At 43.3% G+C, this 24,311-nt stretch overlaps 1 protein-coding gene across 3 annotated transcripts in view; it reads left to right on the top strand.

Annotated features, from left to right (window-relative positions):
- Nucleotides 1–24,311, top strand: part of FOCAD (focadhesin) — a 179,129-nt gene that overhangs the window by 137,348 nt on the left and 17,470 nt on the right. For all 3 annotated transcript variants that reach the window (XM_069962033.1, XM_069962032.1, XM_069962034.1), the window contains exons 27-33: nt 3,794–4,032; nt 7,944–8,033; nt 17,756–17,903; nt 19,434–19,553; nt 20,841–20,963; nt 22,472–22,549; nt 23,792–23,863. In XM_069962033.1, the coding sequence (XP_069818134.1) occupies nt 3,794–4,032; nt 7,944–8,033; nt 17,756–17,903; nt 19,434–19,553; nt 20,841–20,963; nt 22,472–22,549; nt 23,792–23,863 (870 nt within the window). The remainder of the gene's footprint in view (nt 1–3,793; nt 4,033–7,943; nt 8,034–17,755; nt 17,904–19,433; nt 19,554–20,840; nt 20,964–22,471; nt 22,550–23,791; nt 23,864–24,311) is intronic.

Below are 24,311 nucleotides of genomic sequence, written 5' to 3'. Positions count from 1 at the left end.
TGCAAATGCCCTCTTACACAGGCCGATTATCGGCAATGATCATTCCCTAGAAACATTCATTTGGCCGATGATCCGTGTAAAAGTGCCAGCGATCAGCAAACTGGAAAACGCTTTTCAGACTATTAGATCTTTTAGCCGGCAGTAAAATTTATTGTTATGAGCCGCACATTTCTCTGTGTACACAAGGAATGTGCGGCCAATAACAATGAATGGTAATGAGCACATGAACAATACAGCAAACGTTCATGTGGCCTATGACAGGCATAATACATGGCAGTACAGATTAACACTGCTATGTATAATGCCTGTCATGAGGCCATCAGACAGTGAAGTCCCCAAAGTGGGTCAGTAAAAAAAAAAAAAAAAAAGGTTAAGTGTTAATAAATGCCAAAAAATATAAGTAGAGTGAAATAAACACATAATCCCTATATCCCCCAATGCAAATAATAAATGTAGGGTAAAAAAAAGGACACATATTTATATGGTATCGCCATGCGTAACGATGCTGGCAGTCACATGATTTAACCCGCATGGTGACTGCAAAAAGTTAAGTGGGGAAAATACTAATTTTGTCGTGTTTTTTTTAAATTAAATGTCAAACTGGTCCTGAAAGGTAAAAAAAAAGAAAGCGCTAGAATAGCTGTATTTTGTAAGTCTGCCTCTGAAATAATGAGGAAAAAAAATTGAAAGTCAAAAATGGTATCAATAAAAACTATATAGAAAAATTAGGCCGCACTAAGCTCTGAAAGAGAAAAATAAAACTGTGGATGTTGGAGTGTGGCGACTAGAGCCCATTAAAAAAAAATTTCCGTCATCTCCCCAAAAAGGATTAGTAAAAGTTACATGAAACTTAAAATAGTGCCCTTAAAAAGTAAAATTTGTCCCCGCAAAAAAGAAAAGAAAGTTGGCTTGGTCATTAAGGCCTAAAATAGGCTGATCACTAAGGACTTAACATAAAGAATGAATTAAGACCTATTAATCTTTGTGTAACAACCCCTTTTAAGTGTACCTGCATGCCCCAGTGTGTGTTTGAAAAGTGTACCTGCAGTCCTCAGATGAAACATGAAGTTAACATTTAGAAAATCGTATTTGATGGGAAGAATTTTGCATGTGGAATTTATTTCCGTAATTACAAATATTGTTTATCCTACAGTTATAGCGTTTAAAATAATGGAAAAAAAACTAATTTCTTTCAGAGCCAAATGTTTATTACCAGGTCTTCTTTCTTTGCAGCCTTGTATATGATAGCTTGTGTCTTACTCCTTGCCTCTTCAAATGATACCTTTATATAATGGATGTTATTGAGCTATAATACAAGATTCATCTGCTTTAATAAACCGCACCATCTCCTAAACATTAAGAAAACCATTGTGCTCTGGGCTCTACTGAAAATGCTGCCATCACTTTATTGTTATCTTCTTAGCCGTGGACTGCCCGCCAGCCTGTAATTCTGTTGAGATGGCAGAACTAATGCATTCTGCCTCCATTGTGCACATTGATTTTGTATTATATTGTTGTTAATATCATTTATTCATGAATTGTCAGCATTTGCACTTTTATTCCTCAGTCGCTAAAACAGATTCTTTCTGCTTGTTCGGAAACTGCCGGGGTCTAACAGCAAAACTTCTGTGTGTTATCTATAACCTGTCTGTAATAATGCATTCTGTACATTCCTGTCTACAGCATCCAGTAGGCTCTTCATGCATCTTATAGAACTTAATTCTTATTATTAAGGGACTTAATTCATAATTCTAGTTACAAATGTGAGTTAAAACCTGGTCTGTCTTTTGTGAGGATGCTAAGGGGGTATTCTAGTCAGGCAAAATACATGCTAAATCATCCCCCACCAGGAGACTAAGGGTGGTATTACACAGGACGATTATTGTTCGAAAATTTGTTAAATCGTTCGGATTTGAACGATAATTGTTTAATGTAATAGCAGACAACGATTATAAGACCAACAAGAAATCACTGGTCTTTAAATAGAATTTGGACTTATTTTTATTGTTTGCAAATCGTTTGCATGTAATAAGACGTCGTACAGTTGTAGTAGTGGCAGTATCGGCGAGCGTTGAACGCAGTGGCGATGACAGGATGAACGCAATAACGATCATAAGTAACGATCATCATTCCGCGTAATTGGGTGAACGATTTCAGGTCGATTGTCATAGCGGTCTTTTGAGTTTGTTAATCGTTGATCGGTGGAAATTCGCTTTGTTTAATAGTACCCTAAGGGTGGTATTATGCAAAGGGATGTTCTCCGATCAGTGATAAACAATCACTAACTGATCGCTTTTGAGAACAGTGTGAAACCGCAATACATGAAACAATAGTCATTGGTAACTAATGTTATATGCTTACTCAGGACAACCCTCAAAGCATGTTTAATTTGCACAGAACTTATTAGACAAACAGATAAGCGAACAGTTGACGAACTACCAACAATTATTTTTTTGACATGTTGAAAGACAAAGATTAATGATTTATCAGTCAGCCGCTAGGTGTTATTATACGGGCACATATATGGCTCATTTTCAGATACAGAAAACTGTGTGAGCTACTGCCTCCCCCTCCTTCCCCGTCCCTCCCTGGCAGCTGTTTCTGCACTCTGTAGTGCCGGGAGGGTTAATCTCAGGTCATTTTTCTGGTTACTTCATTGCGATTAACCCTCATGACATTACAGAGTGCAGAGACTGCCCGCCAGGAAAGGGGAGGAGGGGGTTCAGAGCAGAGACAGAGTGAACAGGTCTGACACATTATGGAATAATTTTTTAGTCTCCAGGCAGGGGATCGTTCAACATGTATTTTACCTGACTGAAATACCCTTTTAAGATAAGTTTAAAGCAAATGTACCATCAGGTACATTCGCTTTCAGCATTGCCTATGTATAGAACGGCGCCGGCCTCTCTATACATTGATTCTAATGAAGCACCGTCATAAAGGGGCGGGGGTTTCCTCAGACTGGGGGCCTCCAGTGCCCCCCCCCCCCCCCGGCCGCAGTTCAAAAAAGGGCAGCGGCACCGGCTTCCCCGTGCCAGCGCCGTTCTATACATAGCCAGTACTTAAAGCGAATGTACCTGTTGTTACATTTGCTTTAAAGCATTTATAAATAATTTTATATCGCTGAATTAAAGACGTGATCATTGGAATGTGTAAAATGTTGGCACAGTGACATTCAAGAACTATTTCAAGAAACCTCTTTTAATGTTTGAACATTGAAAAACCTGCCTAGTGAAAAAAGTAAAAGATGGGGTGGAGGAGGGGGGTGCAGCATCAATTTCTTACTTGCACTATATGTTTATGATTGCATCAAAGTCAGTAGGAAACCTGTAGGTGGCCATGTGCTGCTTCACCCACTCTCCTGGAAATATGCAGGTAACTAATACAAATGCCTGAATTACAGGGCAGACCTGTAGTTTCTGACTGCACTTTGTAGAATATATGAATGATTGTGTACATCTTTTTTAATAACTACAAAAAGTATAGAAAAAAGAAGTTGCACTCACCCACAACATCGTCTTAAACCTTTTATTTTTTCTTCTTATAAAACGGACATAGTGCGGACAGCAACTTGAGCAGACGCTACATGAACTCTGTTTGGATTTATCATGGTCTTTATAAGTTAGCACCCCCTATGTGGCCAAATCCGGCAGCTATCCACCAGTGGTAACACATAGCAATATCCACTTGTGGTGCCGCCTATTTTCTTTGTTTTTGCGTTGTTTTTTTTTTTCTTTGTAATAACTGCCAATGGGTCTCTATGACTTCTGATAGATGTTACTTTATATTACAGAAATCTTACTCTGGTGAGAACACTGCAAGTGTCATTGCCCGATCTTGTGCTGCCACAGCCCTGTCTCTTTTGGTTCCTGTACTTGTTGTGTCATTTAAAGAAAAAGTAGAGGAAATTCTCAACCTACTAACAGCAAGATTACCTGGACGGCCAGATGCAGATGATTCCCAAGCTCTTCAAGTTCATATTGGACTGGCACTTGGGATGTTTATCTCCCGTCTGTGTGAGGAGAAATTCAGGTAAACCATATACATAGGAATATCTTCCTGCTATAAACACTGTTTTTTTATAGATCTGGGGTGAGGATAATAAGGGGTATGCTGTCAGAGCATGTAGATTAACTCTTTAGTTGCCAAGCATATGTTTCAAATTCATCCTATGATTTAATAATAATAATATTTATTTGTATAGCGCCACCAGATTCCGCAGCGCTTATTTAAATATATAAATTCAATACAGATTATATATTAAAATATACAATGAATAAATTAAAATATTAAAAGTACAGAATTAGAGACCTGCTCTCGAGAGTGTACAGACTAGGATGATTGGGGGTGACACGATAGGCAACAAGGGCTTCATTTGTCAATGTTCCAGTCATTGTACACAGGGGTGGTCTTGGCATTTCTGGGGCCCCAAGCGAAGTTATGTCTGTGGCCCCCCCTCGACGCGTTCCAAAACAATAGACCGCTGTGTGTTGCCCCCAGTAGTATATACCCCTTGTGCGCTACCACCAGTAATATATACTCCTTGTGTGCTGCCCCCAATAGTATATACCCCTTGTGTCCTGCCCCCAGTAGTATATACCCCTTGTGTCCTGCCCCCAGTAGTATATACCCCTTGTTTGCTTCCCCCAGTAGTATATAGACCCCTGTGTGTTCCCCCAGCTATATATAGCCCCCCCGTGTGCTCCCCCAGAAGTATATAGACCTCCTGTGTGCTGCCCCAGTAGTATATAGACCCCCTGTGTGCTGCCCCCATTTGTATATACCCCTTGTGTGCTTCCCCACTAGTATATAGGCCCCCTGTGTGCTCCCTCAGGGGTATTTAGCCCCCCTCTGTGCTCCCCCACTTTGATATAGACCCCTGCGTGCTCCTCCAGTAGTATATAAACCCCCTGTGTGGTTCCCCCAGTAGTATATAGACCCCCTGTGTGCCCCACCAGTATTATATAGACCCTTTGTGTGCTGCCCCAGTAGTATACAGACCCCTGTGTGCTCCCCCAGTTATATATAGACCACCTGTGTGCCTCACAAGTAGTATATAGACCCCCTGTATGCTCCCCAGTAGTATATAGACCCCCTGTGTGCCCCACTAGTAGTATATAGACCCCTGTGTGCTCCCCCAGTAGTATATAGCCCCCCTGTGTGCTCCCCCACTTGGATATAGACCTCCTGTGTGCTCTCCAAGTTGTATATAGACCCCATTCTGCTTCCCCAAGTAGTATATAGACCCCCTGTGTGCTGCCCCCAGTAGTATATAGACCCCTCTGTGAAGCCCCAGTAGTCTATAGCCCCCCTGTGTGCTCCCCCTGTTATATAGCCCCCCTGTGTGCTCCCCCATTTATATAGACCCCCTATGTGCGCTCCCCCAGTTAAACAGACCCCTGTGTGCTCCCCCTCCCATATAGTATATAACACAATAAAACAAACACTTATACTCTCCTGGGTCTGGGCGTCTCCTCTTCTCTTCACTCTTGTGGCCGCAGGAAGGGTTTTCCCTGCGATCACAAGAGGCTGCACTCCCCTTATCCTGGCGCCGATGCTCCAGTGATCTCACCGGAGCGCCGGCACCACAAGGACAAAGCAGCCACTTGTGACCGCAGGGAAAACCCTTCCTGTGGCCATAAGAGTGACTGACAGGAAGGGGGCCAATGTCTCCCGCCCTGTCAGTGCTGCTGCATGCGCTCATTACGAGTGCTCATAGTTACAGTTCAGATGGCAGCAGCAAGCGGGGCAGCGGCCCTGTCCAGCGGTCCTGAGCACAAGAGCGGGGCGTGGGGGCCCCCCTGGATGTTGGGGGCCCCAAGCGATCGCTTGGGGTGCTTGGTGCCAAAGCCCGCCACTGATTGTACATACAGTATAATCTCCAATTGCCTATAGGTGATTGGGCGAGCCAGTCACAAGCCATTTTCTGAGCTAAGGTAGCAAGTACAAAGTAGATGGCATCGAAGAGGTTATAGAGAGAATGCAGAAGGGATAGCAGAATGGGAGACAAGATTAGGAAATGTTATAAGCACACCTGAATAGATTTTTGAAGAGATGAAGAGAGTCTTTAGGGCACGCTTGAAACTGGGGGGGGGGGTGTTTGGTATGAGTCTGAGCTCTTTGGGTAGGGAGTTCCAGAGAACTGGTGCAGCACGAGAGAAGTCTTGGAGGCGGGAGTGAGAGGTCCTGTTTATAGAAGAGGTTAGTGTAAGGTCATTAGCAGAACGCACGGGAAGAATGGTTGGTGGAGATGAGGGAGGAGATGTATGGGAGGGGCAGAGTTGTGGAGAGCTTTATGGGTGAGGATGAGGAGTTTGAACTGTGTTCTGTATTTAATCGGTAACCAGTGCAGTGACTGGCACAGGGGGGAGACATCAGTGTAACGGCTGGAGAGGAAGATGAGTCTGGCTGCTGCGTTCAGGATAGACTGGAGAGTGGAGAGCTTAGAAAGAGGAAGATCGATTAGGAGGGAGTTATAGTAGTCAACATGGGAGTGGATCAGGGCGACCGTAACATCTGAGCGGTGTCAATGGTGAGAAATGGGCGGATTCTGGAAATGTTTTTGATATGAAGGGGTCAGGAGCGTGCTACCTACTAAAATAATTACTTTGTTTTCTTCAATAGATTTTGTTTAATGTACTACCCTTAAAGGGGTACTCCAGCGGGGGGGGGCACTTCTGTGCTGGGACCGGGGAGGAGGTGGCCAAGGGAAAAGACGTCCACTCACCTCCCCGGTTCCAGTGGCGGGTCCCGCATCGCGGCGCTCTGGTGCCCGGTTCCCAGCCGCTTCCAGGTGTCTGAAGCGGGTCGGAGACGTGACGTCTCAGGTCCGCTCAGCCTTTCAGTGAAGGAGGCGGGATCTGTTTCAAGTCCGCTCAGATCCTGCCTCCTTCACTGAGTCACGTCTCGGGGCGGGACCCGCCGCTGGAACCGGGGAGGTGAGTGGACGTCTTTCCCCCCGGCTACCTCCTCCCCGGTCCCAGCACAAAAGTGCGCCCCCCCCCCCCCAATTGGTCCAATGCCCAAAGAGAGATTTTGATGCCATGCTCCCCTTTTGTTTTCTGCCACTTGTGACCTTGTGTAGATACTAGTCATTTCATACAAAAACAACATTGTAGATTGCTTGAGCAGTAGCAGGCATGGCTTTATATGTTTGTATACTGATGTATTTGGTGATTTGAATCCTGCCAAGACTTGTTATGGCAACACTGCATATCACAGAAAATCAGAACAGGAAATGTTATCAGCAACGGACATTTTTACAACACAGGCTTTTCACATTACAGCATATAAGGAACAGATGAAAAATTGTTTTGAAACCTGTTAATGTACATTGGTGCAAGTTATTGGTGAATATGTTAGACTTTTTGAAACCAGTTTGTTGTTGTCCATCCTGTCTGTCTACACAAGACTACTGCCCAGATTTATCAAACTTTGTATAATAGAAACTGATATAAACTGCCCATAGTCACAAATCCCAGCTTAGTTCTCAGCTCTGGTAGGATGAAAGCTGAGCTGAGCTGTGATTTGGTTGCTGGAGCAGTTCTCACTGGTTTTACACAGTTAGAGAAATCTTGGCCGTATGTATCTGTGCCACCAAACTTTCAATATGTCTAAATGAAAAAATAAATGGAGATTCAGCTCACCTAGGTGTAGTCCTTTCTGTGTAGTGACGTATCAGGTGGAGGGTGCATGGGCACTGATCGCAAAGGGCAGGATGAGAAAAAGAGGGTGGACTCCGGCACTCCAGACGATGAGATAAAACTTAGCTTTTAATAAAATAGATTAAAACATGTTGTCCAGGAACTGACTGGTCAGTTCCTGGACATGTTTTAATCTATTTTATTAAAAGCTAAGTTTTATCTCCTCGTCTGGAGTGCCGGAGTCCACCCTCTTTTTCTCATCCTGCTCCTTTCAATATGACTGTCTGTCTTCCTACACAGTGATACTTCAGGGCAGCAGATGAACTTGCTAATAATGAAATCCTTGGACTCACTGGAAAGCTGCTGCTTTGACTCCAGCATGGAATACAAGTATGTACAATGTATATTACAGCATCATTTGGCCATATTAAACACATTCTTCTTTCTCTCTCTACATAAATCCAAACAAATGTAAAGGAAAGGTCTTCTTTCCTCTGATGGAATCTTCTTTGCTCCAATAGGATGTTTCTGTTTTGTTTTTTTTAGCTATTATTGTAGAGGAAATTTGGTATTTGTCAGTTTATTTTGTATGTGTCCTTTTGGTGCAAATGGCACCGCTTTGGTAAACACTGTCCTCAGCTACATTTCTATTTTAATTGGATCGAAAGGGAAAGATATGTTAGCATTAATGTGGTCTGTAAGGTTTCAATTACTCTTTTTTTTACTGGGTAAAATACTGGCACAAAACAATGGAAACTTGATGGAGTAGAGACTTAATAAAAACAACAGATTGCTCTTTGTCATGAGAAATCCTTTTGAAGTATTTTCCTTTCTGTTTGCTGTAAAAATGACAGTACACAGTATATAGAGTAAAATACTATTAGGAATAGAGCCTTAATGTTCTGAGTGGTTGTGTACACACTAGATATTTGTATCATCAGCATATGCTAGTGTTTACATGAAATCTGAAATCCTTGGCCTGAGAAATTCCGGTCACGCACCATCAAATCCATTAAGAATTATTTGTTTAAGTTCATAGCTTTTAATAAATATGGTTATTCATATCTATCCATACAGTGGGGAAAATTAAATATTTTTTCTAGATTTTAGTTCTCCCCCCTACAAAGAATGTAGAGGTTTGTAATTTTATCGTATGTACACTTCAAATTTAAGAGACAGGATCTATTTAAAAAAAAAACTGAAATTCACATTGTTTGATCTAAGTAATTATTTTCTATTTTATTGAGTGAAATAAGTATTTGATACAATAGAAAAACAGAACTTAATATTTGGTGCAGAAACCTTTGTTTGCAGTAACAGAGGTCAGATGTTTCCTTTAGTTCTTGACCAGGTTTGCACACACACCCACTCCTTCATACAGATCTTCTCCAAATCTTTTAGATTTTAGTTGCCCTAACTGTGTGTTTTAGGTCACTGTCATGCTGGAAGACCCAGCCAAGAGCCATCTTCAATGCTCTTACTGAGGGAAGAAGATTGTTGGCCAAAGTCTTGTGATACATGACCATATATCCTCCCTTCAGTGCGGTATAGTTGTTTCCCCTTTGCAGAAAAGCACCCCGAAAGTATGATGATTCCATCTCATGCTCCACGGTTGGAACTGTGTTTTTGGGGTTGTGGAGTTGATACACAAAAGGTGAGAGGAGTTGATGCCGAAAAGTATATTTTAGTTTCATCTTACCACATGACCTTCTCCAATGCTTCCTCTGTATCATCCAGATGGTGATTGGCAAACTTTAAAGAAGGCCTGGACATGTGCTTGCGTGAGCAAGGGGGACCTTGCGTGCCCTGCTGGATTTGAATCCATGGTAACGTAGTGTGTTACTCACCATAATCTTTGAGACTGTGGTCTCAGCTCCTCTTCAGGTCATTGATCAGGTCCTCCCATGTAGCTCTGGGATGAATTCTGACTTTTTTCAGAATTATCCTTACCCATAAGGTGAGATCTTGCATGGAACCCCAGACAGAGGAATATTAATAGTCACCTTGTGTTTCTTCCACTTTCTAACAGTTTTTGCCTTCTCACCAAGCTGCTTGCCTCTTGTGCTGTAGCCCATCCCAACCTTGTGCAGATCTACAGTTTTGTTTCCGATGTCCTTGGACAGCACTTTAGTATTGGCCATGGTGAGAGGTTGGAGTGTGATTGATTGTGTGGACAGGTGTTTTTATACAGATACGAGTTCAAGCAGGTGGAGTTAAAACAGGTAATGAGTACAGAGTAGGAGAAGCTTCTAAAGAAAACCCAACAGCTCTATGAGAGCCAGAATTCTTGCATTTTGGTAAATGATCAAATAATTATTTTAAAACCCTACAATGTGATTTTCTGGAATATTTTTTATAGATTCTGTCTGTCACAGGTCATGTGAACTTATGATAAAAATTACAGATCTCTCCATTCTCTGTAGGTGGGAAAACTTGCAAAATCATCTGTGCATCAAATGTTTTCCCCACTGTATATATAAAGGACAAAGGCAAAAACAACTTTTTGACAAAGAACTGTTAAACAGATAATTCCTAAATAACATTAGTAAGTTATATAACTGCACATCCAGTGAAATGCCTTTGATATGTGTAATAATAGTAGCCACCTTTTACCTTTGTTATGGCATTATCTCTCTTTTTTTTTTTTTTAACACAGAACTTGCACTTGCTTCATCAGGTCTCCTGATACACATAAACACACATATAAAAATAATGAAGCAGAACATACTTGTGTGCTTGCAATTTATGTGTAATTTATCTCTCATGGTAAATATAGCTCTTGCCACCTGTGTGTCATGGGCATTTATGCTCTAATGCATGCATATTCTCATTTGGCACACTGAATGTAGCAATTTAAGCAAATTGTCTTGTATTTGTGCACAGGTTACTATGGTTGCTTGTGAGCAGCAGGTCCTTTTGCTTTGTTGGCTATTATTTAGCTTTGTTGTACCGCCATCTACTGTTTCTTTTCTGAAATGACTAGAATAAATCAAAGCCTTTGTTCCCTGAGAATGTGCTCTAGAATTACTAACCTTATGCTTAGAGCCAGATTAAAGGAGGTTGTCCAGGCAAAATCAAAAAGCTACAGAGCAGCAGGGGGTGTTGTAAACATAACAAACAAGTCATATGCATGCACCTCAGGTCCCCTGCTTGTCTCTATTCCCTGGTTCCTAGGACGTCACATCACCACAGGATGTAACCTGCTCGACCAGTCGCTGATTGGGTAAACATGGCAGTTTTTGTAGTGAGGTGACATCATAGGGATTGGGAGTGAGAGTGCAGCATCTGCGGGGCATGGGACACCTGTGTATAACTTTGCCTGAACAACCTCTTTAAGGGTGCCATGGACTCTGGGCTTTTCACAATATGTAGGCCCCCTTCAAGCCTATTATTTCAGAGTGAATCTGTCTCCACGAAAACAAGGTTGCAAATAAGGATTTGCCTAGATAGGTGCACACGTTGTGAAACATAATAATTAAATAATAATAATAATAATGTGTACACAGATGGCTGTTTTTTCTATAGACTGTAGCACATTTTTAGATTCAAAATATGACGGGATGTAATACCTTTTTAAGGCCATATTTTTTTATTTATCATTTTACTGTGTGTATGTGAACCTCACTGTTCATTGATCCCGAATCCACCCTGTGTACATACCCTAAAGGCCCTATTCCACGGGACGATTATCGTTCGCATAATCATTAAACTATTTCAAAGACCACTATTGCGAACGGCCTGAAATCGTTCACCCATTTACATGGAACGATAATCGTTACTTATGATTGTTCTTGCGGTCGCATTGTTGTCGCTTTTGCGTTCGTTGCTACTACGAACGACCATTATGGTGGTTTTACACGGAACGATGTATCGTTCGAATTTGCACGATAACGGTCGAATTGGAACGATAATCGTACGTGTAAACGCAGCGAACGATCAAGCGACGAGCGGAAAATCGTTCATTTTGATCTCTCAAATCGTCGTTGATCGTTCGCAAAAAATTTGCAGATCGTTCAGTGTAAACATTCTTTCAACGATTTCCCCTATGTGTGTGAGAGGCTTAAACGATCGCAAAACGAATATTCCGTACGATGTATCGTTCCGTCTAAACGCTGATTGTTATAAAAAAAAAATAGTTCATTCAAAATCGTTAATCGTGCAATTGGGCGAATTATCGCTGCGTGTAAAACCACCATTAGACACACTTATAAACATGTTTACCATATTGTCATACGTACAACACACTCACTCATTGGATTCAACATTTGTCATATACATACATACATACATACATACATACAGTACATACATAGATGGACTTTTACCTTACTACTTATGAGGTTTGGAGATGGCAGCACCATGGGGAAAATGAGATAAAGAGGAGCAGGATGCCAACTTGACGCCTAACTCCTTGTTCATATGCAGAATAATAGACAAGGTGTGTGACATAATTGTCACCTGCTGTGGATGGAGAGCATTTTTTTCTTTATTAAAAACACTTGTGTGTGCTATTAGCGGCATTACACCTGCATTCTGGAGGCTCCCTGCCCCCTCTCCTCTTGCTCTCCAACTACTGAGTTGCTGATATCATGTTACTGCATCCAGCAGAAGCTTCAAGTGAAGGGGAGTTACAAGCATGGAAGAGGGAGTTATACAATGAATGCCTTATATAACCCTCTAGTGTTTATACAGGGGCAGGTGTGAAACAAGAGGAAGAGCAGTAGTGACTCTGAAGAACACTGCAAATTTAATTGACCCAACGGTATCTAGAACTCCCTTACATTACTGTGACTCTGTGCGAGGGCCATGAAGCCCCCCCCCTTCTTCGCCTAGCCATACCTCTTTTTCAGAGGCCTCAACTAGATTGCTTCATTAAGATACTTAAAAGTAAATGTTCACAGAAAAACACTCAATTTTTTTTTTATCCATAGTAGATTCCCATTTTTAATATTGGCACCACGTTCACTAAGCACCAGTCCTGCAGAATAAACTCTACCATTAAATAATCTGTAACTATTATAGATAAAAGAAACTTGCTGAATGTTTGGATTTGTGCAAACCCAAACTTTTGGAAAGTTTGCTCATCTCCATTAAATCTTAAAAATATGGATAAACCTGTATATTGATGGCCTTAATTGCTACAGAACTCAAGGATCGATGTCATCTAGACCCAATAATTTGTGTACCTTAACCCCTTAACGACATTGGGCATAAGTATACGCCCCCGCAGGGTGGGCTTTAACGCAAACGGGCGTATACTTACACAGCGGTCTGGGAAGATGGCCTGCTATAATGTATAGCAGGCCATCTCTGCTTGTCGGCACGGGGGGTGATTAACCCCTCCCGTGCCGACGATCGCTGCTATAGGCTGATCAATACAGATCAGCATATAGCAGCTGAAAACAGCTTTCCGGGTCACCGGAACAGCACCAATCGCCATAAGTGTTTCCAAGAAAGATGGCGCCGATGCCACCCCCACAATCGCCGTGATAGGCCGCCCAGTACCGGTCGGCACATCACGGTGATCATACTGTAAAAAAACTTTTGCCGGGTTCTGCACCCCTCAGCTAGGTAGTTGAGGGGTGCAGAACAGGTGTGTGTGGAGCAGGTGTACCATACTCACCTGATCTGGGCGTCCGGAGCGCTGCGCCGTCCTCGCGTCTGCTTCGGGTCATTTCCTGGATCGGTCGTCCAGCATCGGAAATCTTCGGAAACACACGGGTCCTCGGGTTCGGCGGGCCTCGGCAATCTCCGGCAGCGTCGCTCTACTGCCCTCTAGCGGCTGATCAGTGAATATCATTCACTGATCATTTGCTTTGGGTTAAAAAGATTTTTATTTATTTTTTTCCAATTTTTTTTTTTCTTTTTTTTGAGCCCTAACGCCGCTGAGTGCTGATCAGCATCGCACATAAGTGCGCCGCTGATCAGCAACTCCTCCTTTTTGGCGTAGGGGCGTTTTTTCCCCCCTATATCCTACCGCCACTGGCTGCTAAGTGTCGCACATAAGTGCGGCATTTATCAGCAGCTCCTTCCTTGGCGTAGGGATATTTTTTCTTACTGTCAAAAAAACATGTAAAAAACACTACACTACACCACACTACATGAAATAAAGTTTTACACTACACCACTACACATTTACATACCCCATATACTAGTCCCCGTATAAAGATGGCCCCCAAGGTGTTTTCGGCGTCGGACACGTACGTTATTATTGCCTCCGACACCGAAACAGCCAGTGAGGATGAATGGGGGGATCCTTCTTTCCTCCATTCATTCTCATCATCCTCATCATCCAGTGACGCGTCTTGGGGGTAGCGTAGTGTACTCTGCCCCCTAGACATGTCTTTTCCGCCAGTACCGTCCCAATAAGAGATGACGGTACCTCAGTACCTCAGGGTACTCTTACAGATTTAGGGTACGTGCACACTGCGGAATGGCGAAGGATAACCCTTTGTGCATTCCACAGCTGGCAACCGCCGGCGGACTGATGCAGGCGTGTGTCTCCACCCGTGTCATAGACTCCATTCTATGCACGGGCAGATTCCGTTGTCCGTCCAAAGAATGAACACGTTCATTCTTTGGACAGAGGGCAGAATCCGCCCGTGCATAGAATGGAGTGTGACACGAGAGGAGACGCGCGCCTCCATCAGTTCACCGGTGGGTGCCAGCTGCGGAATGCACAAAGGGTTATCCTTCGCCATTCCGCAGTGTGTATGAAGGAAGGGAGAGCCGAATCCAGCACCCCGATGCCCCCCCCCCCCCCCCCCCGATCCTCAGAGTTAGTGGGGAGATCATTCGGGAAATGATCTTTCCACTGCTGGATAAAAGTTACCACCTGTACGGGGATAACTTTTATACCAGCACCCCCTCTTCTGGTCCCTCGCTGCCCGAGCTACTGTAGCTTGCGGCACGATCCAAAAATATCAGAAGTAGTAATAGAGCCCTAATATTTAGCAGCCATGGAGCGGACCCAGCGCTTCTGGATATGAAGGACCCAATATCGCACCAGGGCAACATTTTCCAGGTGATGTCCCCCACACTGGAAAACAGGAGACCCCAGAAGAAGCGCAGAGTGTGGCGTAACAGGGGGATCAGGAAGGACGCCATTTTCCAGTGTGCCACCTGTCCTGATCACCCCGGCCTCTGCATACTGGATCGCTTCAAGGCGTACCACACGTCATTGGGGTTCTACATTTCCTAAATTCTGTCCCTTATTCCTATTTCAGGGGTCACGTTGATCCAGGGATTATTCTGATTGCTATTATGGAGTCGGGAAGGAATTTTTTCCCTGTGATGAAGCTATTGTCGTCTGCCTCACAAGGGTTTTTTGCCTTCCTCTGGATCAACACAGGTTGAATTTGATGGACACCTGTCATTTTCAACCTTATAAACTAATAATTGGCCTAATAACCCCAAATAAATTGTCCCTTTTCCCCAGCTAAATAGGTATGGCCGCCATTCCCGTTAGAGGATACCATGATGCAATTACAAAGCCTCTGTGCTGCCAGGACAGTAGAAACCCCCCACAAGTGACCCCATTCTGGAAACTACACCACATAAGGAATCTAACAAGGGGGGCAGTGGGGATATGGCCCCCTGGTGACGGGCAATTGTATTTTTTATTTTCACAGCACATTTCCACATATGTGCCCGTCACCAGTGGGGTCCATATGCTCACTGTACCCCTTGTTGGATTCCTTATGGGGTGTAGTTTCCAGAATGGGGTCACTTGTGGGGGGCAGCACAGGAGCTTTTTAATTGCGACATGGCCTCCATCCTCCATTCCAGCCTCTAAATGGCGCTCTGTGCCTTTGGTGGCTTGCCCTGTGCCCATATGGCACATTATATCCACATGTGGGGTATTTTCGTACTCATACACGTTTTGTGTTCACTTTCTTTTTTAACCCCTTGTGGAAAAGGAAAAAAATCAAGGCTAGACTAACATTTAGTGTAAAAAAATGTTTAATTTTTACACTAAATCATTGATCTTGTCTTGATTTTTTCATTTTCACAAGGGGTTAAAAGATAAAAAAAAAACACTAAATGTGTAGAGCAATTTCCCCTGAGTATGGAAATACCCCACATGTGGACATAAAGCGCCATGCGGGTGCAGGGTAAGCCTCCAAAGGAAAGGAGCGCCATTTGGTTTTTGGAGGCTGGATTTGGCTGGAATGGATTTCGAGGGGCCATGTTGCATTTAAGAGGCCCCTGTGTTGCCAAGACAGTTGAACCCCCCCCCCATAAGTGACCCCATTATGGAATATACACCCCTCAGGGAATGTGAGGGGTGTAGTGAGCATATGGACCCCACTGGTGACGGGCACAAATGTGGAACAATATGGCGTAAAAATGAAATATTATATTTTTTACACTATAATGTTGGTTTAGCCTTAAAGAAAAAAAAACACACAAAATGTGTAGAGCAATTTCCCCTGAGTCCATAAATACCCCACATGTGGACATAAAGTGCCATGTGGGCGCAGAGCAAGCCTCCAAAGGGAAGGAGCGCCATTTGGATTTTGGAGGCTGGATGTGTCCAGAATGGATGATGAACGCCATGTCGCATTTACAGAGCCCTCGTGCTGCCAAAACACTGGAAACCCCCCACAAGTGACCCCATTCTGGAAACTACACCCCTCAAGGAATCTAACAAGGGGTGCAGTGAGGATATGGACCCCTTGATGACGGGCACATTTGTGCCGTGAAAGTGAAAAAATGAAAATTTTCCCTTTCACGTCACATTGTTCCACATTTGTGCCCGTCACCAGTGGGGTCCATATGCTTACTGAACCCCTTGTTAGATTCCTTGAGGGGTGTAGTTTCCAAAATGGGGTCACTTGTGGGGGGTTTCCAGTGTTTTGGCAGCACGAGGGCTCTGTAAATGCGACATGACCCTTGAAATCCATTCCAGTAAAATCCAGCTTGCAAAGGCCAATTGGCGCTCCTTCCCTTTAGAGGCCCGTCCTGCGCCCGCTTGGCACTTTATGTCCACATGTGGGGAATTCCGTACTCGGGAGAAACTGCGCTACACATTTGGTGTTTTTTTTTTCTTTTATTCCCTTGTAAAAATGAAAATGAATGCTAGAACAACATTTTAGTGTAAAAAAATAAAAATTTTCAAATTTATTACACACTTAGCTTTTATTTCTGTGACTCCCCTAAAGGGTTAAAAAACTTTCCGGATGTGCTTTTGCAGAGTTTGGGGCGTGCAGTTTCTGAAATGGGGTGCTTTGTGGGGCTTTCTAACATACAGTCCCCTCAAATACACTTTGAACCTGAACAGGTCCCTAAAAATATCTGATTTTGAAATTTTACTGAAAATTTGGAAAATTGCTGCTAATGTTTTAAGCTTCCTATTGTCTAAAAAAAATGAAATATAGTTTAATAAAAGCTACCAACATAAAGTAGACATGTTGCTAATGCTATTTAATATATAATTTATGTGGCATAACCATTTTCTGTATAAGCAGAAAGGTTTCAAAGTTGGAAAAATGCATTTTTTTCACAATTTTTCACGTTATTTAGATGTTTTTCATAAAGATTTGTTATGAGTATCGACTCCATTTTACCAGAAATAAAAAGTACAATATGTCACGAGAAAACAATCTCAGAATCGTCCTGATAGGTAAAAGCATCCTGAAGTTATTAATGAATAAAGTGACACTGGTCATATTCATAAAATTTGTCTCTGTCCTTAAGGCCATTTCAGGCTCTGTCCTTAAGGGGTTAATGTTTTGAGGCAGTGTTGCACTTCCTGTTGAGATAAGCAGGTGAAATTTAATGTAGAATTTGTATTACCCCTAAACATGTCACCTATCATTGGATATTCCTAAAAAAAAAATACACTAGAGAAGAGATTATTTGATAGATTAGAATTTTCATCATCCTCTTTTACTATTAAACCCAGATTACTTTTAGGGGACCAACACTGTTAGTTTCAGGCTTATATCGATGAAAAAAATTTTGAGGTTCTTTTTACATTTTGTCACAAAGTACCTTTCCCACTTCAATCTTTCTAGCCTTTTATACAATGTATTTTTCTTAATGTCTCCTCGCTTCCTTTTTGTTTCAGTGATTCTAATCAGAATTGTAACTTTCAATCTTTTGCACAGCATCGGATGCATTCTCGGAGTGGGACTGGTACTCTCTTTCATGAGTCAGAACAGTCAGACTGACAGCAGAGTGCATGTCTCAGCTACTCTTTGTAAACTGTATGAGTGTCTGGAGAATAGTTCTGATCAGAGTCGGGCAGTGCAAGAGGTGAGATGTTAGTAGAAGTTTCTGGATGGTATAGGCTGATGAGGGATGGAAGTTAAAAATTTTTTACAAGTATTCTTATCCAGTTTTTTTTCCATCTGCTACTATCTGTGATAGAAGTAGCAATCTATACGGGACCATGACCAAGGAATCCCTCTCAGGAGTCAATTTGTCTATTTGCTTGATAAAGGCCATCTTGACAAATAGACTGGCCAAAACGCATTGCAAATAAACGTACCGTTTAGTGATGGTGCTCGTAGCGTGATATTCCATACGTGATATATGCAGGCTGAATACCCGTGATCTTCACACCTGCGGCGGTCCTGAGAGGGATTCCTTGGTCCTGGTCCTGTCTGAATCACTACTGCTGCACTTCTACACACCATTTTACTGGTGTTCCTGACGTGGCTGCGGTGTACATCTTGTGGAGCCTACGATAGAGTTGTGCCTATTCTATAGCACAACTCCATTAGGTAAGTGGTTTTAATTTGGACTCCTCACCCCCCAGTTGTTTAATTTAAAGAGGATGTATCACCAGGTACATCCTCTTTAACCTGAACCCACGGATTGAACGGCGCCGGCACGGGGAAGCCGGTGGCGTGGTCCCTTTTTTGGACCGATGCCCAGTTCCCGTGCACTGCGCCGTTCTATGCACCGGAACTGGACGGTGCTTAAGCACTGGAGGCCGGCCCGCCCCCCGTGGGAGGGAATTCCCTCCCCTGTATGACGCAGCTCCCTTAGAATGAATGGAGCCGCATCATGGAGGGGAGGGAATTCCCTCCCACTGGGGGCGGGCCGGCCTACCTCCAGTGCTTGAGCACTGGCCGGTTCCGGTGCATAGGACGGCGCCGTATACGGGAACCGGGCCTCGGTCCGAAAAACGGACCGCGGCACCAGCTTCCCCGTGCCGGCGCCGTTCAATCTTTGGGTTCAGGTTAAAGAGGATGTACCTGGTGGTACATTCTCTTTAATACACTAGGAAGCGCCCCTTTCTTTTTGTTTCTCCACTATATGTAATAACATTACTAAGGGTTTGGAGGCAAAGAAGTTATCACTGAGGAGGTTTCATTTTAAGGAGAAAATAATTTTCAGCGTTTGGTTATCCACAAGTGTGAATATTCCTACTGGAAGTAACACCTAGAATCACTGGATATTTTGTAGTTCAACGCTGACCTTTGTTGAAATAGTCTCACAAATGTAGGTTTATAGTCGCAGAAGTAGAAACGATTGCCATCATACCATACTTATCCTAAAAATGTAAATGCACTATTAATTATAGAGTAGATATGGGATTTACTGTATGCAAAAGTTCAGCAGTTTACTTTAGTTTTTTTTTTTAGTTTACTGCATGTCAGTGAACAGTGTGAGAGACTGCACAAAGAGAATACATTGCCTTTCGGAAGAGAAGGCTACTTAAAAGACAAAGCACAGTATTTTTGAGAAGTGTGGGTAGTGGGCATAGGATAAACAGCTATAACAATGTGTGTTCTATAAAAGCTTATATTCACAGAGCATTCATACAACTCCTTACAGGTCTTGTCATATGCCGTTGCTGGGGTTTCTGTGTCAGCTTTCAGTGCAGGCATTTTAGGCGCTGAAGAAGCAGAACAACATATGAATAAACTGAGGTCTTTGACCGAGCAAAATCAGCAGGTAAGAATAAATATTATCAGCCATTACTTAGCATTCTGAATTTAGTTTTGAAAAAAAAACAATGCAGTCAGATTATTCCTGTAAATACGGATTCCTCTTTTGCCTTTTTATGGACGTGGCAGCTTGTGGGTTTTTCTGTGGGCATTTTACTTAGGGTTTGCTATATACAGTAGACATTGTGGCTTAATGTATTCTTGATTAAGCCGTACAGTTTCTTCCCTGCTTCTTTCTATCCAAAAGAGGCTTGTTTGATATTGTCTGAAGTGTTATACTTTTATAATTAAAAACCAGTACTAAACAGCTAATTACTGGATAAGCGGCTAATTTCTCTGTTAATCAGAAAGTTTAGTCTTCCTGCATACAATATGCAATACAACCATAATTCACGTGACCCCCTATGGATCCAATAGGGGTTGCGCCCATTATGGTCCGTATCCACAGAGACCCGACCTTCTGGATTAAGGATGGGTTCACACTAGGCAATCCACGCGGATAAGTTCCAGCGGATTCTGTTGCTGGTACCCGCTTGTGGCTGCGTGCATCTCCGCCTGTGCCATAAACACTATTCTATGGCCTGGCGGATTCCGCCTTCTACTGAAAAAACAGACATGTCAATTCTTTCGACGGACAGCGGGAATCGGCCCGGCCATAGAATAGTGTCTATTGAGCCGTAGAAGATGCACGCCTCCGCAAACGGGTACAAGCAACGGAATCCGCTGGAACTTATCCACAAGGATTCCATAGTGTCAACCCACTCTCACTGAGGAACTCACTGCTGATCCAGAAGCGGGCCATTGTGACAAGTACACTCTAAAGAAGCCTTGTTATTAACATGCTGGGTTTCTTCCAGTGTATTGTGCTAGGCTCAGTAAGATGTGTCTGCTGAGCAGCTCTCTATGGTGCTTTCCACCTGTCTCAAAGTAATTGACTGATCTCTTCTTTTCTGAGTATAGGTAGCGATTAGAGATGAGCGAACCTCGAGCATGCTTGAGTCCATCCGAACCCGAACGTTTGGCATTTGATTAGCGGTGGCTGCTGAAGTTGGATAAAGCCATAAGGCTATCTGGAAAACATGGATATAGTCATTGGCTGTATCCATGTTTTCCTGACAACCTTAGAGCTTTATCCAAGTTCAGCAGCCCCAGCTAATCAAATGCCGAACGTTCGGGTTTCGGATGGACTCGAACCCGAACCCGGTTCGCTCATCTCTAGTAGCGATCTGTCAGTCAGAAAGTGGGATTGATCTCAATTTCATCATCTTAGCATCTTTATCTTTATACGTTACAGACACCTGGTTTAGCTCTGGCTCTGGGAAGTATTGTTCATGGCTTGTCAGTTTGTGGCCATGGGAAAGCTGAGGATCTGAACAGTCGCTTGCTGCCTGCATGGGTAAAAATTCTTCTTGCAGAGGTAGGCAATACTGTACTGTATTTGTATAAATCCAAATATATACCACAAAAAAACTCTCACTAATAAATAACAAATAGATCAAATAGTGAAGTACAGCTAATTAAGTCTAAAATGTAGCTTTTATTAATATAAAGTTAAAATTACATTACCAAAAATAACCAGACAAATATGAGGAAAAGGTATCCTAGGTGAAAAAAATATATCTTACCACTCAACGGTGACTGCTGAGTAGGTTATGCCGGAGCGGTAGTGGACCATTCGGGTATCGTAGTCGTCCTGAACCTCAAATGGATTCCACAATGAGCGGCTGAGGTCCTCTGGTGTCTTGAAAAAAGTGGAGGACAAAATAGGGTGCACACTATGTGGGAGATAGGACAGCCGATCCCTGACACTGTCCTATTTTACCCTAAATGTACTGTCCCTCCAGACAGAGCTCTCGCCCTAAAAAGGGCGACTCCGCCACACTCACTCCTAGGGTCCCTAGTTAAACCCTAATACTCACTAGTGGCTGTGTCCCAATGCATTTCATCTCCCGTTAGGGGAATCATCAGGGGATCAAAAAGAAAAAGTGCCACGTACAAAACAACAATGAAGGGTAAAAGCTGCACGTATGGTGCCTGCTGCGCGTATGGCGTTCCCCTACTAATACACAAAACATGCTGGTTTAAATATACATAACTCCGCCCATCAAAGGTTGCGGCTACACACCTGATGCAGATCCGTCTCCAACTACACATAACATTCAAAGTCTCACGTCGCACTCCAAGATCCACAACCCCCGCCGTCACGGTCATGTGATACCTACTATTTCCGGGTCAAAACAGCATTACGTGATGCTTTTTTGACCCGGAAATAGTAGGTATCACATGACCGTGACGGCGGGGGTTGTGGATCTTGGAGTGCGACGTGAGACTTTGAATGTTATGTGTAGTTGGAGACGGATCTGCATCAGGTGTGTAGCCGCAACCTTTGATGGGCGGAGTTATGTATATTTAAACCAGCATGTTTTGTGTATTAGTAGGGGAACGCCATACGCGCAGCAGGCACCATACGTGCAGCTTTTACCCTTCATTGTTGTTTTGTACGTGGCACTTTTTCTTTTTGATCCCCTGATGATTCCCCTAACGGGAGATGAAATGCATTGGGACACAGCCACTAGTGAGTATTAGGGTTTAACTAGGGACCCTAGGAGTGAGTGTGGCGGAGTCGCCCTTTTTAGGGCGAGAGCTCTGTCTGGAGGGACAGTACATTTAGGGTAAAATAGGACAGTGTCAGGGATCGGCTGTCCTATCTCCCACATAGTGTGCACCCTATTTTGTCCTCCACTTTTTTCAAGACACCAGAGGACCTCAGCCGCTCATTGTGGAATCCATTTGAGGTTCAGGACGACTACGATACCCGAATGGTCCACTACCGCTCCGGCATAACCTACTCAGTATACTGTATTTGATGGTCATCTGTAGCATTCAAGAAAGAATTGCTGAAAAAGTGATCGTTTTTTGTTTCAGGGTTGTCCTACAATGCAACGCTTAGCTGCACTCAATGGACTTGTCGCATTGGTCGGATCAGAATCAGCAGTCATACAAGTAAAGACACTAAACAAATAAATATGGCATTATTAGTATACATAGTAATAATAGGGCAGTATTTGTATGTGTTAAACAATTTTTTATTTACACCTGCTTAGTTGCCTATAAACATGATTTTATTACATGAATTTGCAGATGCTGTGGGTTACCAACAATATAATTTTTTATCAGGTTATTGTTGATGGGTTACTTGGATTAAAGGGGTAGTGCGGCGCTAAACAGTTTATTGACTAAATAACACACATTACAAAGTTATACAACTGTGGGCTATGTTCACACTGCGTATGAGTCCGGCCGTTGTGCGAACCGCGAATATACGCACGTAGATTTGAGGTTGATGCGTTCGCTTGAAAGTATACGATATACGCCCGCACAGTGCACACTACGTATGAGCTTACGGCCGGATCGTATGCGGCGCCGTGAAAAATGAACAAAACCATTGTTTGAGGACGGAAATGTTCCAACTCACGGCCGTGGATTTCCATGCGGTCCCGTACGAAGTACTTATTTCAGCCAAATTGAACTTGATTTTTCGATCCAAAAGGTTCTGTGGGTTTTATTGGGCTGGGCGAAGATTTCCAAGTAAATGACCTGTTTCAGATCGCTTCGAAACAAGCTAGGGAAGCATAACTGTACTACGGACGTATGTTTCAGCCGCACATGTACGGCGGTGTACGAAATGCGGCCGGACTCATACGCAGTGTGAACATAGCCTTGTAATGTATGTTATGTTAGTGAATCGCCCCCTTCCCCGTGTTTCCCCCCACCCACACCAGACCCGGAAGTGTAGTGTTCTATACATACCTGCCTCTAGCCGACCCCGTTCCGCCATCTTGTGCCATGACGTCATCTTCGGACGGACGGCCGAACCGCTCCGACCGTCCCTAGTGCCGGCCGCCCTCTGCCGCGTCATCAGCTGCTCAGCCGCGATTGGCTGAGCACAGTTATGCAAAGCCATCCGTCCGAAGACGACGTCATGGCACAAGATGGCAGACGGGGATCGGCTAGAGGCAGGTATGTATAGAACAATACTCTTCCGGGTCTGGTGTGGGTGGGGGGAAACACGGGAAAGGGGGCGATTCACTAACATAACATACATTACAAAATTGTATAACTTTGTAATGTGTGTTATTTAGTGAATAATTGTTTAGCGCCGCACTACCCCTTTAATAACTATGTTTGGTTTCTAGTAAAGCATGCAAAAAAAAAGTTGAAATGTGATAAAATTTCTCATTGCAGCTAAAATCTGAAGCCATCCAGTCATCCCTTTACCAAAGCAAACTTAATGAAGTCATCAAAACAATTACTCAGGTATGGAAAAGAGAATGGGGCAGTTTTTCTATTGTAAATGAAATGCTACAAAATTCAGAAATTTTCCCACAAAACTGGCTTAAGGGGGTACTCCAGCGAAAAGCTTTTTACCAGTAATTGAAGCACATTACAAATTATATTACCTTGTAATATGCTTCAATCACCTATCTGCCCCCCCCCCTTCCCTATCTTTTCCCCCCTCTTTCCCTATCTTTTCCCCCCTCAACCCCCAACCAGGAAGTTAAGTAAACTCATTCTAACCTAATGACTGTTGACCCCAGACTGCTCTGTGGCAGCCATTTTGTGACAATGGATTAGGGTTTCTTGTGATGCACTTTGTCTCCTGTGATGTCTAACTGACTCTGTAGAACTGTTAGATGGCTTACAGCTTGCTCAGCCAATCAGAGCAGAGCAACCTGAGTCATCTGACAAAGGGAGGCTGGCCTAA

The sequence above is a fragment of the Dendropsophus ebraccatus genome, chromosome 3 (genome assembly GCF_027789765.1).
Source record: "Dendropsophus ebraccatus isolate aDenEbr1 chromosome 3, aDenEbr1.pat, whole genome shotgun sequence".
Classification (NCBI taxonomy): Eukaryota; Metazoa; Chordata; class Amphibia; order Anura; family Hylidae; genus Dendropsophus; species Dendropsophus ebraccatus.
The sequence above is the reverse complement of the archived record's forward strand: the minus strand, read 5'-3'. Positions and strand labels throughout refer to the sequence as shown.